Source organism: Cebidichthys violaceus, unplaced genomic scaffold (genome assembly GCF_023349555.1).
Source record: "Cebidichthys violaceus isolate CVI_PGR_0920_01 unplaced genomic scaffold, fCebVio1.0.p SCAF_24, whole genome shotgun sequence".
Classification (NCBI taxonomy): domain Eukaryota; kingdom Metazoa; phylum Chordata; class Actinopteri; order Perciformes; family Stichaeidae; genus Cebidichthys; species Cebidichthys violaceus.
In genome coordinates, this window is record NW_027176417.1 from 7,342,943 (window position 1) to 7,361,408 (window position 18,466).

At 41.2% G+C, this 18,466-nt stretch overlaps 1 protein-coding gene across 2 annotated transcripts; it reads left to right on the forward strand.

Annotated features, from left to right (window-relative positions):
- The first annotated feature begins 281 nt into the window (after positions 1 to 281).
- Positions 282 to 17,844, forward strand: gpd2 (glycerol-3-phosphate dehydrogenase 2 (mitochondrial)). 2 transcript variants are annotated; one of them, XM_068719457.1, is made up of 17 exons: positions 282 to 372; positions 2,753 to 2,859; positions 5,428 to 5,599; positions 6,042 to 6,166; positions 6,257 to 6,354; positions 6,498 to 6,661; positions 8,015 to 8,179; positions 8,373 to 8,517; positions 9,148 to 9,341; positions 9,882 to 10,016; positions 10,096 to 10,271; positions 12,115 to 12,246; positions 12,324 to 12,482; positions 12,947 to 13,059; positions 13,250 to 13,328; positions 13,429 to 13,527; positions 16,337 to 17,844. In XM_068719457.1, exons 2-17 carry the CDS (start codon positions 2,758 to 2,760, stop codon positions 16,460 to 16,462), a joined length of 2,184 nt encoding a protein of 727 aa, XP_068575558.1. In that variant the 5' UTR covers positions 282 to 372; positions 2,753 to 2,757; the 3' UTR covers positions 16,463 to 17,844. The 2 variants fall into 2 exon arrangements, with proteins under 2 accessions (XP_068575558.1, XP_068575559.1); XM_068719458.1 differs by lacking the exon at positions 282 to 372 and adding an exon at positions 1,620 to 1,737.
- Positions 17,845 to 18,466: the final 622 nt, after the last annotated feature.

Genomic DNA, 18,466 nt, shown 5'->3' on the forward strand with positions numbered 1-18,466 from the left:
AAGACCAGTCTTTATATATGTTATGGGCTGTATTTCTTCGTGCTGAAACACAGAGAGGAAACGACAGCTGGTGCTCCTTCTCTCCCTCTTTATTATTATCCTGAAGGAGGAGGATGAACAGGAGACTAGCGTTGTGCAATCTTTACCCTCCACATTACGTCAACAACGCGGAACCGCCTCCTCTCGAACGCTATTGGACGAGCGTAGCCGAGCGCCGCGTTCTGATTGGCTCTCCGCGGCGTCGCTCAAGGCAGCTCCACTTCCTGGTCGTTGCTGTCAAACAAGCCACGGTTTGGATAACAACCGATGTCCTTAGTCGCCGCCCTGCGTCGCCCAGAGCGAGTTTTAATCGGCCACAAAACAAGAAGTCCTGTAAGTGGGAATGTGTGTTATGTTTATATGTTTGATGAATATTTAACCCTTTAGTTTGTTGGCGTAGAGCCAAAAAGAAGAGCAACATCTGCGGGTTTTCTCTGCTAGTGGCAGTGACCATGAAGGAGTAACCTCTTCTCAGTTATTGTACATAAGGACATGTATGGTTCATGTGTGCATTCTGATTATCTTAAGCCGTGAAACAGCGACATGGTTCCTCTCTTCCGGTGGAGGTGTATTACGCGTGAAGGGCTTATTCCTGCTGTGGAGACGAAGCTTGATGCTTGATTTCAAATACCAGCTACTTCCTCCTGTGTGGTGATAGATTAACGGAACCCTATGGTACCGGACATCATGAATCAATATGCTACCACCTGCTGTGTGAAGTGCGTCAGTACTACAAGCGGGACTCCCAGGTATCCTCTGGAAAACATTTAAATATGTGCATGGACCTCTCCATGTGCGTCTTCAGAAAGCAGCCAGGGAGCCCCTCTTCTGCTGACTCCTCAAGAGTCTGCAGGCTGATGTAGGTGATCATCACTAGAGGAATAGTTTAATGTGTCTGGTTCTGTCACTCACTTATTAGTGCTGCAGCTTCACTCTGGCATGAGGCTCCGAGTGGTACACCCAGTCAGAAATGTTCCTCAGGGCTAATTATGGTCACGTTTGGCCTTTAAAGGCTCCAGTAATGAGGCGCCTGTGGGAGGGTGTGAACGCCTGAGCTATGCTGCAGAATAGCTTTTGATTGAATGGGGATTTTAAGGACAATACACTGGGTGGGTATTGATAAGACCTGGCTTTGAGAAAGATGAGCAACAACTTTTTAATTTAACAAAAGAATACAATAGTCTTAAACTATGACCTTTTATGGGAGTAGTTAAGCTTGAAGTAGCAGTAGTTGTCTAGTCTTAAGCGTTCTTATTTCATGTAATGTGTCCTGATTTAAATGAAAACAACACATTTTTGGACATTTAGAAGCTTTTTATATACATCATATTCATAACAGGTTAAACAAGAGGCTAATGATGCACAGACATCCCATGATCCTTCAGTGCATTTTTTTTGTGTAAATCCGTCCAGTAAATGATTCGTTTATGAGGTTGTTTTATGGTCAGCGGCAGTAAAATCGTGACACAGATTTTTGGTGCTAGTGTTTATTGACACCATAGAATCTGTCGTTACTCCAAACTCATCACTGACATTTGTGCCATCTGCGGCGGCGTTTTATTAAAATGCATTAGAATCTGCTTCAGCGTTGGCTTCTCCCTGGAAACCTTTATTCTAAGCGCGTTAAACTGGGAATGCAAATACTTTGTTTTGGGGCCGACCCTGGTGGGAATTGAGGCCCTCATCCTGCTGCAGCTGGTACGTTCTGCTCGTTAATACAGGAAACGGTATTCTATCAGTTGCTTAATACTTAACTGCAAATATACTGTATATTCATTTCCTTAAACCCTTTTTAAAGCAAGATAATGCTGCAGAGTTGATGTGCTGTTTTCAGTCGTATCCTCAACATCAGATGTCTTTAACCTGTAAACATGAAACCTTTACTTGGAAACTTCTTCAATCAGTAAATATGGATTGTAAATAGATATGAAACTATTAGTAGAAAAAACTACTACTTTAAGAAGTACTTTGGTCATTTTCTTAGCTAAAATGATGCCTGTAGTATTTTATGTTACTTTGCATGCATTGCACATTTATTATCAAAGTAAAAATGAAATGTGTTTTGGATAGTTGGACAAACATAATGATCTTGCAAAAGGTGCTGCTAACAATAATTTTCATTATTGATTAATATGTCAATTATTTTTATATATATATATATTTTAAACTAATCAATCTGTCTGATCATGTGGGGTTTTAAATGTCAAAACTAATTACAAGGCCGTCACAGAGCAAAGTTCTTCTCGTGATTATGTAATGAGCAGTTACCTTTGATGGTACCAGCTTCTCAACTGTGATCATGTTCTATTTGATATCATTGTAAACTTCTTCATCTCTGGTGTTTGGACTTGGATGCTGGCTATACTAACGTTCCATCCAAACCTTTCTTCGTGGTTCAGGCAGCACTTCCCGGGGCCAAAGCAAGGGCCCGCTGCAAACGGCCACGCCCAAGTATTATCAAACCCGTCATTTTTTTCTCAGAGTAATGAAGCTTTCTCCTTATTTAGTGCAACAGTTACATCACCACAGCATTCCTCTGCCTCTCTGCACCTTACCTACCTGAATTTCCAGCCGTGCAGCCTGACGCTCAGCTTTTTGGATCCTCCCACCCTCCGTACCTACTGGCATGCCACGATCACCTGTCATGCCAGAGCCTTATCACCCGGGTGTCCCTGCTCCGTCTCCTCACTGCACTTTACTTTTGCTCCCACAGGGACGATGGCGTTCAGGAAGGCTCTGAAACAGACGGCCATCATTGGCGGCGGGGCGGTCGCCACAGTTTTTGGCCTTTCACAGCTGATCGAGTACAGGAAGACACAGGTAAGCTGATGAAAGACCTCTGTTTGTGTGCTGGAAGAGACGCTCCACTCAATGTTTGCTGCAGCATGAATTCCAGTTCTGCAGGTTGTGCCTGAAGGCAAATATGTTCATGGTTTTGCTTCTTATTGTTTATGCTACTTCAAATGCTGTCAAATTGAAGGACAAAATACTTCAATGTTTTTCAGAACAATATTGTGAATGGTATTTTTTTGAAACAAGTCGACCCAGCTGGGAGGGACTTGTTTCCGGGCTTGTCAGGTCTAGATGTTGGAATGTACTCGCTGTCATCTTCAAGGTGTTCTTTCTCTTAGTGTTATTGGATGCGTCCCAGCTGCCGTGCAGGAGGCATCAAGTAACTTGGAAACTGTCCAGCACTGAATCCAGAAATTCTGATGATTAATTAAGTTATTGTTTTCTTTCTTTTCACATTGTTGTTAAAACTCTCATGGAACTAACCACCTCTGATTGTTTTCCTTCCACTTCCTGGTCCAATAAAATGTCTGAGGTTCATAAGTTGTAATTAAGAATTTGAGGACAACTTGTTTTCTGAGTCCATAGAGGTGTGGCTGTTTGCCTGTCTATCAAAATAAACCACGCGTTTGTCACCAGTGTTTTCTGAAAAAGAAAAGTTGGACATTTTGGTAAATAATGTTATTTATTTATGTTTCCTGCTGAGAGGAACATGACGAGATCGATACCAATCTCTGTCTTAATATGAAGCCACGTTAGCAGCCTGCTGACTTAGCTTCAGATACAGATTCAGATTTTGTTACCTTTACAGAGCCGTTTCCCTCTGTTTCCAGTCTTTATGCTAAGCTAAGTTAGCCGTACAGATATAAGAGCGATATTAAACCTCTCTGCGAGAAGGGACGTAAGATGTCAAGCCTCCAAACTGAGCCACTGATGGTGTTCATGAACTGTGTTTATCCACTCGGCCTCGTTTGAAATGGACGAGCAGCTGTGTTTCCCCCGACCTCCGACCTCGGAGCCTATTTCAAGCAGTGCCACACAACTACATACCAGACTTTATTTGACTGTGCAACCTAATGTGAACTTTGTTTTTTGTCCTGATGCGATAATGTCTTCCTTTGCCCACCGTCGTCCTCTCAACCAAGCATGGATTGGTAAGCAAGAAGTCGACCCTGATGAAATATAATTATTTTCACAATAGTTTGTAATCATGCATGCCTCTAATCCCAGTAATTGCAATGCTGATGAGATGAATGTCCGTCTTGTCTCCTTTAGCAAGGGCATATGGCTTGGAGAAGTTTTCAAGACAGCGGCCGATTGGCTATTAGCATGGGCCTTGCTGTGCCATTCACTGACTTAACTTGATTACGGGGGGGCACGCTGGCACTTAATTCTGTGGCGGTGTTTGTCTGTATGCATCATCAAAAATAGACAATGATTATATCATCTTCTCGTTTGCGGTTGCAGACCTAAATTGCAAACGCCTGCTACAATTTGCAAGTCAAATGCCACGTTTGCTTCAAAGCAGCTTGATGCAATCATTTAGCTTGAACTGCTAAATAGAAAAAAAAATGAATGAATGAATATTTCATTAGAAGTGAGATTCCACATCCTCATATCAGAGGGGAGCTGTGTTTTTGCTTTTATCGTGTTGTCGTATGTGATTATTTCTTTAAATTCATTATTTTGCTAATCATTGTGATTTCATTTTGTTGGTTTTGCAAAGTTGTGCAGCATGTTGCAGCCGAAACTTCCCTCTGCTACTAATTGCATATACTGTATATTTATGCTTTTTTAGCAACACTTCACTTGGAAGCTAAAGGTGAAAATGAGACATCATAAGCACTTCTTTCTATTCTTGGATTCAAGAATAAAGGTCATTGTTGGACTTAAAAATGCATTTAAACTACATTTGGGGAAGTACTCAGGTAACAGTAGCAATACTATGAAGTAAAAATACTTTGTCATTCAAAGTGAAGCGTACCAAATATGTCATCTGATATTTCACAGTATGTCAACTGTCCATTAATGGCCAAAAAATAGAAACAAAGAATATTAAATGGAAGATTATTATGAAAAATGTTTGTTTCTGTTAGCAATGTAAAACAATGAAAACTCTTTCTCTTCTGAACGTTTTTTTACGCTCTGAATTATCAACGTTGGACTGTACTAAACGTTTTTAAATAGTAATCATAGTAATACATGCACTTCTAGGTTTTCGTTCATACACGATCGTCTGTTACGACACAACAATGCATATTATGAGCACAGAACAGAGATCTCATTACACAGACAAATCCATAATGTATTAAAATGATTGTACGTCATTATGCATTATTTCACATGCAGTGTTATGAGTTGATTATAATGCATAAACGCATTTCCTGGGAATGCTTGCAGTGAGCTTATAATGTTTCAAAATGCACCTCAAGGAAAGTGTTGCTGTATTTCTATGGCTTTGTATTGAAAATTAACATAGTTTAAATAGAAATTAACACAGAAAACTGTAGTTTTGCACCATTCGGGCCTCGTTGATGTCGTTCAGATGCATTGTTCTCATTGTGTTTGTGCTGCTGTCTGTGTCTGTGTCACATCCAGACTCGGTTAGCCCACGTTGCAGCAGAAGCAGAGCTGAGGGTCCCCTTCGCCGACGACTTTCCCACTCGGCAGGCCCAGCTCGCGGCGCTGCAAAGCACGGAGGAGTTTGACGTCCTGGTCATTGGGGGAGGGGCCACGGGTGCAGGATGTGCCTTAGACGCTGTCACACGCAGTAAGTGAGCCTGTCTGCTCTCAAGTGCATCACTCTCCCAGGATACAACATGTTCCAAGCTCTGTAAGTGTCCTCATGGAGTCCTGATTGAAGGAGGAGAGTTTATAATGTTCTCGCTCCAGTCAGCTGCTATTGTGGCCACAGAAGCTCAGCTGTAACTAACTGTAAATACACCCTCCGAGACATAAATCAGTGCTATGGTAATATATATTTAGATTAGTGGTAGATATTTGTGCAGCATTGATATATGTGCTTCTACCAAAACGTTGAACGGAGTGGTTTTACAGTTATACTTGATATTATCTTTGTAAAAAGCAGAATTATGTCGTGATGATGCATACATTTTGTTCTTCAAATGATATTTATCAGTCCCTGCTGTATAGCTTAGACGTATTGATAACAGACAGTACAGGTATATTCATCCTTTGTCATCTTTCCGCAGACCTCAAGACTGCTCTCGTAGAGAGAAGCGACTTCTCTTCGGGGACGAGCAGTCGGAGCACCAAGCTGATCCACGGCGGAGTCCGCTACCTCCAGAAGGCCATCATGCAGTTAGACTACGAACAGGTTCCTCTTCACACTCGGATTCTTTTCATTTTCATCTAGTTTTACTCGCTCTTCTTTGACATCAAGTTCCTCTTTATTTTGTGGGGGCAGTACATGATGGTGAAGGAGGCCCTCCAAGAGCGAGCCAACCTCCTGGAGATTGCGCCTCACCTATCTGCACCGCTACCCATCATGCTGCCTGTGTACAAGTAAGTGTCAGGACTCAAACAAGCGGGTGGTAATTGCTATGTTACGTTATGAAGATAGTTGTTGTTTGATGGATGATGAATTGATGGGAAACCCCCAAAACTACCCAAAAATGTAGCTACAATCTAACTTGTTGATTTCCAAGATGGTGGCAGTTGCCTTACTACTGGGCAGGGATCAAGATGTACGACTTGGTGGCTGGGATCCAGAATCTGAAGAGCAGCTACGTCCTCAGTAAGACCAAGGCCCTGGAGCATTTCCCCATGCTGAAGAAGGACAAGCTGGTGGGAGCCATCGTCTACTATGACGGTGAGTGAAAGGCTGCAGAGGCCTTTTTGCTTTGTCTCCGGTATGTGTGGACAGTAATCAAAAGCGGCCCGCTTCGTTTGTTGATTCATCACTCATGTTTGTATTTCAAGCCAAACGGAAGATAAAAACGGGCCTCAGGTGTAGCCGCTGCCCCGTGGCCTTCCTGTCTCCACTGGTGACTAACTAGATGTGTTGACATGCTGGATGCCCATCTTTCCCTGTGGCCGTAAACGCTGCATGCTCCTCTGATCACAGAGGAGAACCAACATATTGAGTATCAGCTTGCTGCTGTTTTATTTATTTTATGTCCGATGCTACTTAAGAGGCTTTTAATGTCTCTTATTTATGTTATTCAACTTTCAAAATCAGTGTGATTAAAATCTATGCTGCTTTTGTGAAGAAGTTATCTGCAGTCTTGGTAACGTGAATTCACAAATGGATTTACTGCAGGGTGAGAAAAAGAAGAGCATTTTCTTGGTGCAAAGCAGCATATGTTTGATGTCCACCCCCCCATCATCATGCTCTGAGGGGGGATGTTTGGAGGGGTGGGGCGTCTTTTCTCCAATTATGCCGTCTGGAACAATCACGCCGGTGACATTTCGAAATCTGACCTTCTCTCCCGGCGGTGTCGAGCGCAGAGGAGCGTCGTAGACGGTCGGACTGAGCAACAGCTATTTCTCCTGCTGTCTTGGTTACTGCTGCTGCCGCCACCGACGACAGCAGAGGCACTTTTATTCTGCAGCGCCTGTGTAGGCCTAACGCTCGCCTGACTCTTACTGTGGCTGGTATCACTATGCTCTGAAAAAAGACACTATAGTATGTTAATGTTTCACATGCGCAGGAGGCCAGAGACAAAACGGAGCATTTAGGGTCAGGGACGCACGGATTGGTCAGAGTGTTTTTTGCATAAACTACCAGTTATTTCAGCTTCTGACATTTAATTTACATTTGAGGTAAAGAAATCTGCAATATTGTCATGTAAGAGTTGTAGAGAAAAATAAATGAATATTATTGTATGTATATTAGCAGGATGCCATGGCTATGATTCGCAGTGTAGTGGAGCCATTTAATATCCTAAATTGTAGACCTAACAAAAACTGCAGATGCAAAACAAGAAACAAAAATGAGCTTGATAAAGAGTATTGAAGAAGTGATCCTTTAACATATTTAACATAAGCATATTCGTGAGGCTGGGCATTATTATGAGAAATAATAATTTGTTGGTAACCTGAATGATCCAGTAATTAAGTATCAATATTAAATATATAATGTACAAATGTATTAAAAGTGAGGTTTAGATGAAACAAACCTTTGTTCTCCATCAGCAGCGTTCTTCTTCTCTGTCCCCTTCAGGGCAGCACAATGACGCCCGTATGAACCTGGCCATCGCCCTCAGTTCCGCCCGCTACGGCGCCGCCGTCGCCAACTACACCGAGGTGGTCCGCCTGCTGAAGACGAAGGACCCGCAGACCGGCAAGGAGAAGGTGTGCGGCGCCCGCTGCAGGGACGTCATCACAGGTGAGGCATGCAGGTGTTTCCCATCGGTAAAGATTTAGTCAACACGAACAGTCGTGTATTTCACTAAAAGCAGGAGCAGAATTCCTTTTAAGTTGAAGCTATCTTTCTCTCATCCTGTCTCAATAACAATGGCTGTTTAGATATCTTCTGTCTTTCTAATAATATGAGTGTTTCACCATTATTCTCCTCACAGGACAAGAATTTGATGTGAAGGCCAAGTGTGTGATCAACGCCACCGGACCGTTCACGGACTCCCTGAGGAAGATGGACAACCAGGAAACCCAAAACATCTGCCAACCCAGCGCTGGTGTTCACATCGTCATCCCGGGTTACTACAGGTATCACACGTACAGCCAACACCCTCGCAGCATGTCCTTTGAAACCAGTGTCTTTATTGAAGCTGAGGAGATGTTTGATGGTTTTTTATTTTGGTATTTCAAAGGCATTCACTAGTACATATTTAATCCTCTGTGTTTTCTCATTTTAATGTGTAAATACTCAGCTATTATCTGACCTATACTAACATGCATAGGACAATCTTCTCTGGTTAAGATACAGCAGAGCAATAGAGTGGTTTTGTTGAAGTAGGGCGTTTTTTAAAGTTCAGCGAAGCTTATTGAGCGAAACCCGAGGGAGCACAAGCCCTTTGAACAGCGCCAGAAATGCCAAGCACCTAATTCTCTTCTTCTCTCGTCTTCCTCTTGCCGCTATCTGTGCTCTCTCACCACCTCCTCTTCCTCCCCCACGTCTGTGTTTTTCCATTTCTGTCTTCAGCTCCTCAATCCGTCCCTCTCTTCTCATTTCTGTTCCTTTTCTGTTGCTCTCCTCAACACCTTTTCTCAAACTTATCCACAAACTTGAGACTGTAAAGATGGTAAATTAAACATATGTTGCTATCACTCCACTATCTTCTTCTACTACTTGCACTTGTTATAATAATATTTCTTCCTGGATTTTCTGTCCCTCAGCCCTGACAACATGGGTCTGCTCGATCCGTCCACAAGTGACGGACGTGTCATCTTCTTCCTGCCTTGGGAGAAGATGACCATCGCCGGGACCACCGACTCGCCCACCAGCGTGACGGCCCACCCGATCCCGGGGGAGGACGACATCAACTTCATCCTGAGGGAGATCCGCAACTACCTCAGCCCCGACGTAGAAGGTGCTTCTCGTGTCCGTTCTGAGGAGCATGCGGTCATGTAGAGGGTTTTCTGGGATGTTATTTTGTTGCTAAGAACCTGCACTTCAGAGATCACCTGTCCATTCAAACAAGGTGTTTAGTTTAAAGGTGCAGGACTTGACAACATCTGGTGGTGAGGGCCAGTGTTTGGTTTGTCCGTTCTGGGCTACTGTAGAAACATGGCGGCTGAAGAGAACCTGCTCCATATGTAGATACAATCAGCTCACTGAAAACACAACGATTCTTATTTTCAGATGATTGTACTCTAAAGAAAACATATTAATATTAAGTTCCATTTCTGCTAATAAATCCCAGAAACATCTTTTAATGTTTCCAGAAAAGATGAAACCGTAGAGCAGAGGCCAGTCACGATATCAGCATGTGATATCACACATGCAGGAAGTTGAGCACAGATCTAGTTTTCTCCTCGTGTCTAACATCGAGCTCTGGTTCAGAGTGAAGTGTGTCGGTTGAAACGTGACTCTTTGTGTCGTCTTTATGTCGTCTTTGTGTCGTCTGCAGTGCGCCGAGGAGACGTGTTGGCAGCGTGGAGCGGCATCCGTCCCCTGGTGACCGACCCCAACTCCAAAGACACTCAGTCCATCTGTAGAAACCACATCGTCAGCATCAGTGACAGCGGACTGGTCACCATCGCTGGTCAGTTTCTGGACGACCTTGTGATATCACTGCACCACCTCTTCTGCGTATTAAGGGTCGTATTTGTGTGTGACTCTAGGGGGCAAGTGGACTACCTACAGATCCATGGCTGAAGAGACTCTGGACGCAGCCGTCAAAACCCACGGCCTGTCTGCGGAGCCCTGCAAGACCGTGGGTCTGATGCTGGAGGGAGCCAAGGGCTGGACGCCGACCCTCTACATCCGCCTGGTGCAGGACTACGGACTGGAGAACGAGGTAACGCGTGTGTACATGTTATAAACAGCATTCAGTCACATTAGCAAGCACACTTGGGTTTTGTTAAGTAGTACAAAGTGAAATTAGAAGATCAATATTATTATTAAAAACAGCAGTTTATGATTTTTGGAGGATCTCTGAGCTATTATTTGACAAAAAACCGTTGACCCGGCATGTATATACACTGTCTGTAAGAATAACAGCAAATACAATTTTGATGTACTTAATATATATACATTTTATGCTTATTTATACTTCTATTTCACCACATTTCAGAGAGAAACATTCTACTTGTCACTTGACTACATTTCAATTTAAATTAAGATTTTACCCACAAAATATACAATCAGTTTCTAAAATCTGATGCATTGTTAAAGACTAAACTACCAAAAGTAAAGGAAGTTTTTAAAATGTGCTCCGCAGTGATAACAACAACATTAAAGTGCCACTTACACATTAATACATCAATATAACTGATCCAATAATAGAATAGTATCACACTGACATTAGCCACTAACGTTTGATACTTTAAGTAGATTTGTGTTGCTGTTACTTCTGTACTTTTACTCCTAATAGAGTACTTCTACATTGTGGTATTGTTACTTTAAGTTTGTAAGTAAATGATTAATCTAGTATCATTGTTGTAACTATTTGTTTAAGCTCTGCCTCCGACGCCAGTTTGACTTCCTGAAACATTTTGAGCATGGAGACGCGTCGGAGCGCCTAGACCTTTAACTAGCTACAGATACAAACAAAGCTGTAAAAACTCACACAGACGCATTCACTGTCCTCTTCAGCAGCAGCAGTGAAGCTGACATTAAAGCCGCTGCTGTAACAATGCTGACATTTCTACTACACAAAAGACTGGACACGTGCTGAAATGCACCGCATGCTGTACGATTTATCAATGGCATGAAGTAAGGGCACATTGATTTACATCAGCTACAAGCCATCTTTCCAATAATTAGGCTGTGCCTTTTCATTAAACCCAGTAGAACATTGTTTCATGAAGAAAAAGTACTCGTGCACCGAGTGCCTTCAGTACACTTACTCCTCATTAGAGGCGTTCTGCACCGGCTCTGCTGCTCTCTGCAATATTCCTGAAAGGTCAGCGTTGATATTTGGACAGAGTTTGCCCTTTCACATGATCGGCAGCCCAACGATCTGAATAGCAAATAGCCCTCTTGTGTTCTGTAAACATGTGACGCCTCATTGACAAAGTGGCGTTAACGCTTATCGCTGAACTCTGAAGAGGGGAAATCGATCATGTGAATATTAGGAGCTGCCACGACGATCAGCCGTATCGAGTTTAAGCTGTGATTTTTTTATATCGTTGGAGAAGAAAAGTGAATCAAAATCACAATAATCCACACAGCCAGGTCAAGGCTAAATACTTAAGTTCCTTCCTTTTTAATAAATAAGTCATAATAACAGGTTGTACTGCTTCGTATGCTATAGTGGTTAATAAACAAGAGCAGTTTTACTTTCAGTAAAAGTTCCAATTAGGTACTTAAGTGATTAGCCGATCGATGGTCTGAATCTACCCAGCTAAAGATGAGGTTAAAGAGTATAAAATGTGTTGTTTTGTATTCAAAAAATGAAGATTAAACCTGTTTATACATTGGTGGATGAGGAGGAATCATTTATGCGTCTTGTAAACGTTATTTTATCTAAAATCAATAAATGGACGTAATTGTATATTTTTTTGTAGTAAAGTTGCAGAGTTTTTCCAACTATAATTCGAAGTGTTTTACTGTAACGGACAATAGAAAAGCATCTCAACAGCTGGCTGAAATATACTGCACAGGGAGTCTTTCATTCTGTCGTTGGTATCTGTGCGCAGGTCGCTCAGCATCTGGCCTCGACGTACGGCGGAAAGGCGTTCGACGTGGCCAAGATGGCTCAGGTCACCGGGCAAAGGTGGCCGATCGTGGGGAAGAGATTGGTGTCTGAGTTCCCTTACATCGAGAGCGAGGTAACGTGGGATTTTTATGCTTACTATTGCCCAAATAGGCTCAAACACTCGAGCCTCATGTGAGCCTTCTTCCTCAGGTGCTGTATGCGATGAAGGAGTACGCCTGCACAGCCATCGACGTCATCGCCCGACGAACGCGCCTGGGCTTCTTGAACGTGCAGGCGGCTGATGAAGCCCTCCCACGCATCGTGCAGATCATGGGGAAGGAGCTGGACTGGAGTGAGGAGCAGAGGACGGTAAAAAGCTAAAGATGTTATGACACAAAACAGAAAAAAACCTGCTCTGCTTTACATAATGCCTTATTCCCTGGTGGGTTTTTGAAGTCCCGGTTTCTGTTTTCGATCGGCACACAATAGAAAAGGTCCACACCCTTCATCCCTTTGGAGGAGGAAGCTCTGTTTGTTTGTGTGTGTATGAAAGAGATGGAGTGATATGAGTGGAGTTACTTGTGCATGAAAACTGAACTGTGTTATTGTTACGGCACAGGGAGGCCACATGTCCCATACTGTAGAATGACACGTAAACAAAACATCTGCCAGTCTGCCGAATAGTTCATACAAGATGTCAGACAGTAATATGTATTTATACAACCATATGAAATGATTTGGGGGTTATGTTGGTGCTGCCATCAAACAGAGGTGCTCTTGGGTATATTTAATGTGCTAACAGACTGACCCCTCTTTTCTCTCTGCTAATCCAGACCCAGCTGGAAGCAGCCAGGAAGTTTTTGTACCTTGAGATGGGCTACAGGTCTCGCTCCGAACAGCTGACCAAGACATCTGAGATCAACCTGGACAACCAGGAAGTAGCCAGGTAATGATTCACCTTTTTATTATCAGTTTATCTGATGAAATAAAAACATGTGCCAGTGTGTGTCCGGCAGTATGATGGGTGTTGTTCTGCAGACACAATGAAATAACACGTATGAAATGAAATAAGTTTAGTTTAATGCTCTAGAGTCAAATGTAAAGAAGTGAGGGAATAACTGAAATCTGTGTGACAGGTACAAGAAGCGTTTCCATAAGTTTGACAAAGAGAGCAAAGGATTCATCACGACTGTTGACGTCCAGCAAGTTTTGGAAGTGAGTCTTATTTCATCTCCTCTTCTGTCCGCCTCTCATCTTTACACACTTCTTCATTACGCGTTATTGATCCCTCGTCTTGCTTTTTTCTTCTCTGCAGAGCATCAATGTCCACATTGATGAAAATGCGCTCCATGAAATCCTTAATGAGGTGGACCTCAACAAGAACGGACAAGTGGAAATTGATGAATTCATGCAGGTAGGTAACATGCAGAGGAGAGAGGATGCATCTGATGACCCATCATTTCAGCCGATATTTCACTTTCACTGTCACAGTTCTTTATACTAGTAAATGTATGTGTAAAACTGTGACGCTTGGTTCAAGCATTCATAGTTATGTACAATATTAATAAGTACCTTCATTTTTTACATTTCAAACCCCAAGTTTTTGTAAATACCACGATGGGGAATTATGCTCCTTCATGCACATTTAAATACGTTTTATCAGTTAGCACCCTTTTAAGGAAGAAAATACAAAGAACTAAAATGAAATTAGAAGTCGAGTGATACATAGTTCTAAAAAAAAATAAAAATGTCTCAGTTCATTCGTCCTCTAACACTGCGTATGGATGTGATTATGTCCTGAAACACAATTTTCTTTATAACAAGTGAAAATTTGACTATTTGAGACTGTTTCCAATATTAATTAATATTAAGCACTGGTAAATTCTTTCACTTGTTATAAGAAACTGAGACTTTTAGGGACATTTCTTTCATAATTAGATTTTTGCAGAAAAGACTGAATTGAAAGTGAGCACTGGTGTGTGATGAGAGGAGCCATTAATGCCAAACACCTCTGTCAGAACCAGCATGACCTGAAGGCTGATCATAGAAACCTTGTGTGAACACAATCCATTCATCACACTCTTTTTTTTTTTTTCTCTGAGATGTTTCATGTGTGCAACCATATGCCTGTTTTTAATCTCAATCTGCTGCCTTTTTGTGCTTCACAACTTATGTTTGTCTTTTTACATCTATGTATTTTCTCCTGAACTTTATATCAGCACATGAAGTTCATGCAGTTGTAAGCAGGTATTTGTAGGTCTATGCACATTTAGAGGTTTTTATATTGTATATAGTATATTGCACTTTCCACATCCAGATGATCACGTTTCTCATACGTGCTATGCGTTTATATACTATATCATTAAAAGAACCTGTGATGTGAGAACAATGAACATCCTGCAGAACAGAAGGTGTGAAGTCCGACTCTATGGAGCTAATTAGAAAGGAGGATCTCTGTCAGCGACTTGTGTAATGGAGTCTGCTGTGTGTCAGGGCTAAATAAATTAGCTTCTCGCATGACAACGAAGTCCAGGAAAGAGTCATTACAGCAGAGCCTGGTGACAGTCGATGATTTAGTCTTCATTAGTGCGCCGGCTTCTCCGCTGGCCGAGGAGACGAGCAGCTGAAACATCTTTTACCTAGAAGCATTTTTTAATTTTCCTCTGTGTGACACGTAAAACATTATTAGTCAAGTGTTTATTCATGCATATGTCGTGTATATTGTGACTCTCAATGTCTGTTTCTGCTTGTGTGGATACCCGACCTGCGCATGGATGACTTAGGGACAACAAACAGGTAGTGTACATGTAGGGTGTTGATGGGGATAACAATAAAGTTACAGAAAACTTTATAAAGTCCTCTGGTGGCTGAAGGGAAAACACACTAAAAAGGATCCAAGAAGTGTTAAAGCTGCACTAGTGACCTTTAAACACCGATGACAGGACGGATAAGCGTGGTGATATTGTGTTTTTTTTGTTATTGTCAACAAATCCCATGAAAAGATCAAAATCAACAATGAATTTATTCAACTATCAAGTAATATCTCATATTTCTTCTTCCTCTGTAGAAGTCCACTGTCCAAAAAATACTTCATTTATTAGTAGCAATCATGCCTGGATTAATGATTTTTTTCTTTTCATGTAAAGGAAATACTACAGAGAACATATTACCCATCAGAACACATTAAACAAAGTAAATTAGTTAATTATTTTAACACATATTAGCCAAATAGAGAGGAAGAATAGAAATGAAATAAGAGTCCTTACTGTCCGTTTCTTTCTTCAGCGTTGACTTTTTATAACTTCCTGTTTTTGTAGTCGGTAGTTGAACTCTACGCACTGCCATACATGGAGACTAATAACGTAATAGTGTATTAATCCACATCTAAAAATAGTCCTCAACAATATTCAATATTTACTCCTGTTTGAGTAACGTACAGTGCCCAGTTGTTTAGGACATTACTTAACCTTATTTTCATAATTAATTGATAATCCTCCCCACGACGGCGGCATTACATTTAAAATCATGCAGCAGGTTTAACACTGAAAGCAGATAATGGTTCTGAAGTAAGGAAAGAATGGAGACAATTAAAGGTGTCAGGATGCTTAAAACAATGTCAAGTTACAACAATTTTTGTAACTTTCCAAAACAATCTTTCCTTTCTACTTCGTCACTTTCACCGAGTGCAACACCATGAAGGCCTTTTAAGAAAGGATTTCTTTCAGACGTGTGAAGCATACTTGCCGCCTTAACATTGCAGCTATTTATCGTAGAACTTCAGTTGGAGAGAAAAGGGTTGTGGCTCGTAACACATTGTTGGTTTTGATCCTAATTGAATTTGTTGACAATAAGGAAAGTATAGAATAATATCTTCCTCATCCTTTTGAAAACTGAAATAAAGTTCCGAAGATGCTTCGCAGCGAACTGAACACAACAGGTTGGAGAGTGAAGTCAGCCGGACTTCACTCTTCATGCTTTTGTGAAATTCTTTTGTTAAAGAATCTCTCTATGAAAGGAATGGAAGCTGCTCTTTTCTTTGCAGCACCAGTCGCTCCTTCATTTCCCTCCTAGTACAGCTTTAACACATGAAGAAGACAGCTGGTGTTGGGTTCATTTTCTACCTCTTAATGTCCGGGGTATGTGAAGGTGATCGGGCTCTGATAATTACATTTTTCCTATTTAAAGTTAACCTTTCCCGCTGTGCTCTGCTGTTTCCCGTGCAGCTGATGAGTGCGGTGAAGAAGGGACAAGTATCAGACAGCCGTCTGGCCATGCTGATGAAAACGGCGGAGGAAACTCTGAATAAAAGAGGGCCGGTGACGGTGGACCGAAGCGGAGGGGGGTTCTGAGGATGCCAAGAAATAAATTCAGCTACTGGTCCTTTAAATGGTGGCAAAAACAAAAAGGGTCTCATGCTAATGGCGCTATTTGAATGACAATAATGCAATCAAGCACACGGCGGGATGAATTTGGCCAAATCAAGCGTCACTTCTGAGTGTGTTTTGAGTGAAATCGTATCTAAAGATTGAGGATGAGGTTTGTTTTTCACGAAGAGTCGATCCGTCTGTTTTCTCAACATCTGGTGCCTCTGATGTTACACAGCACATCTGTTTTCTACTGTCTTTTGAACTTTGATAGTATGATCATTTACGTTATCTTTGTACTCCTTTTTAAATTTCATTTTTTAACACTGATTGTTGAGGAAACACTGTCCTCAGTGTGATGCAGCTTTTTCATGTGGCAACTGTCCATCTGGTTGTGCTTTATTTCAGGGCTCCATTATTTCTTAATAATTCCCTTAAAGTTTACTGGAAAGAAACATGTAACCTGTAGGCAAAATAGAGACGTACGCTTATAGCATACAACTTAACAAAGGAGGAATAAATGACTCATTAATGGAGATGTATTTAGTTTAAATGGATCCAATTTGACCTGCAATCTGTAGCAAATCACCAATTCTTTCCAGGAAACCAAAGAAGAAACTATGGACCCCTAAAATAAAACCAGTCAGAGCTTTGCATTGTATTGTTTCTGATCTTAGCATGTTACAATTACTAGTCAGGTAATATTTAATGGTTCTTAAAGCACTCCGAGATGTTTCTGAAGTACATCTAGTCTACTTTAGCATTCATTGCACTACCAGTAAACTACTACTGATTCTGAGGTTTACACGATGAGGTTTCCAGCTTTAGCGTTACTGAGGAAGATGCTTTTCAATCTGCTCTTTCCATATATATTTCTATTATTTATTCTTTGTCCTTATGTCACTGCAGCCATGTCACATTTGCAGAGATTTAAATATGTTGCATGAGAAAAATCACGCTTTCAAAGGATTTATTTTTTATTTGCATGCTACATGTTTCTCTTAATAATGTAAAGCAAAATCTTTATTTTTACAAAGTGCATTTGAAGTGGAGTCCTTTTATTTCTTGTGGTTGTGAGCAGAGAGGAAGTAAGTAATCCTGCATGCTGTTAGTGGATGTTTTCATCGTTTGTGTGACACAAATAGGACGTCTGTAACGTCGGAGCGTGTTTTATCTGCTTGTGATTTTCAGGAAACGAAAAGGCAGTACACTGTGTGAATGTGTGATATGTGCCTTGATGTGCCTAAGATGTGACCCACCTCTTTCACAATGCCACACTCCACGTTAACAAATAGAGGAAATGATGTTAAAGAATGTAAAGCTATTTAAATAAGAGTTGTTATATAAAGAACAGACTTTAAACTGTATTGTTTGTTTGTTTATTTTTTGGAACAGAGGTCTTGTTAGAAGGGACGTGCCGCCATGTTGGAGAAGTCAACCAGAATTTATTTTGATTCATATTTATTTTGGTCATTTGGCCTGCGTTAGTCAAAATCAAATTCTAATGTTTTAGATAAATGCTTACAATGAAACTTAATTATTCAGGGGCTTTAAGAACTTGATGCAAAGATTGTTATGGTTATATTAGTTATTTTCCTTGAAGGCCAAATTCAGACTGACTTTAGCCATGAAACCTCAACTTGTGCTGCAACACGACAAGTATTTCTGTTCCTGTGATTACTTTAAAGAGTCTTAAAGTATTCCTTCAAACTCGTACATCAGTTGCTCAAACTGGACTTCTTTTATTGTATTTCATTCCGTCTGTCTGATCAAAAAAGCTAAAAAAGAAAATTTATCGGCAACATTTTTTTTCCACTAAAAAAAAAAAATGTTGCTGTGAGGAGCTCTTACGCCTTTTGAATCCTCCAACATGGCAGTGAGTCTGTCCTCATTACAGACCTCCTGTTAAAGGTTTTATATTGTACAAGAAGTGTGGTTGTGTGTGTGTGTAGTTGCTTCCTAACTGCCTTTATATTATGCTTTATATTG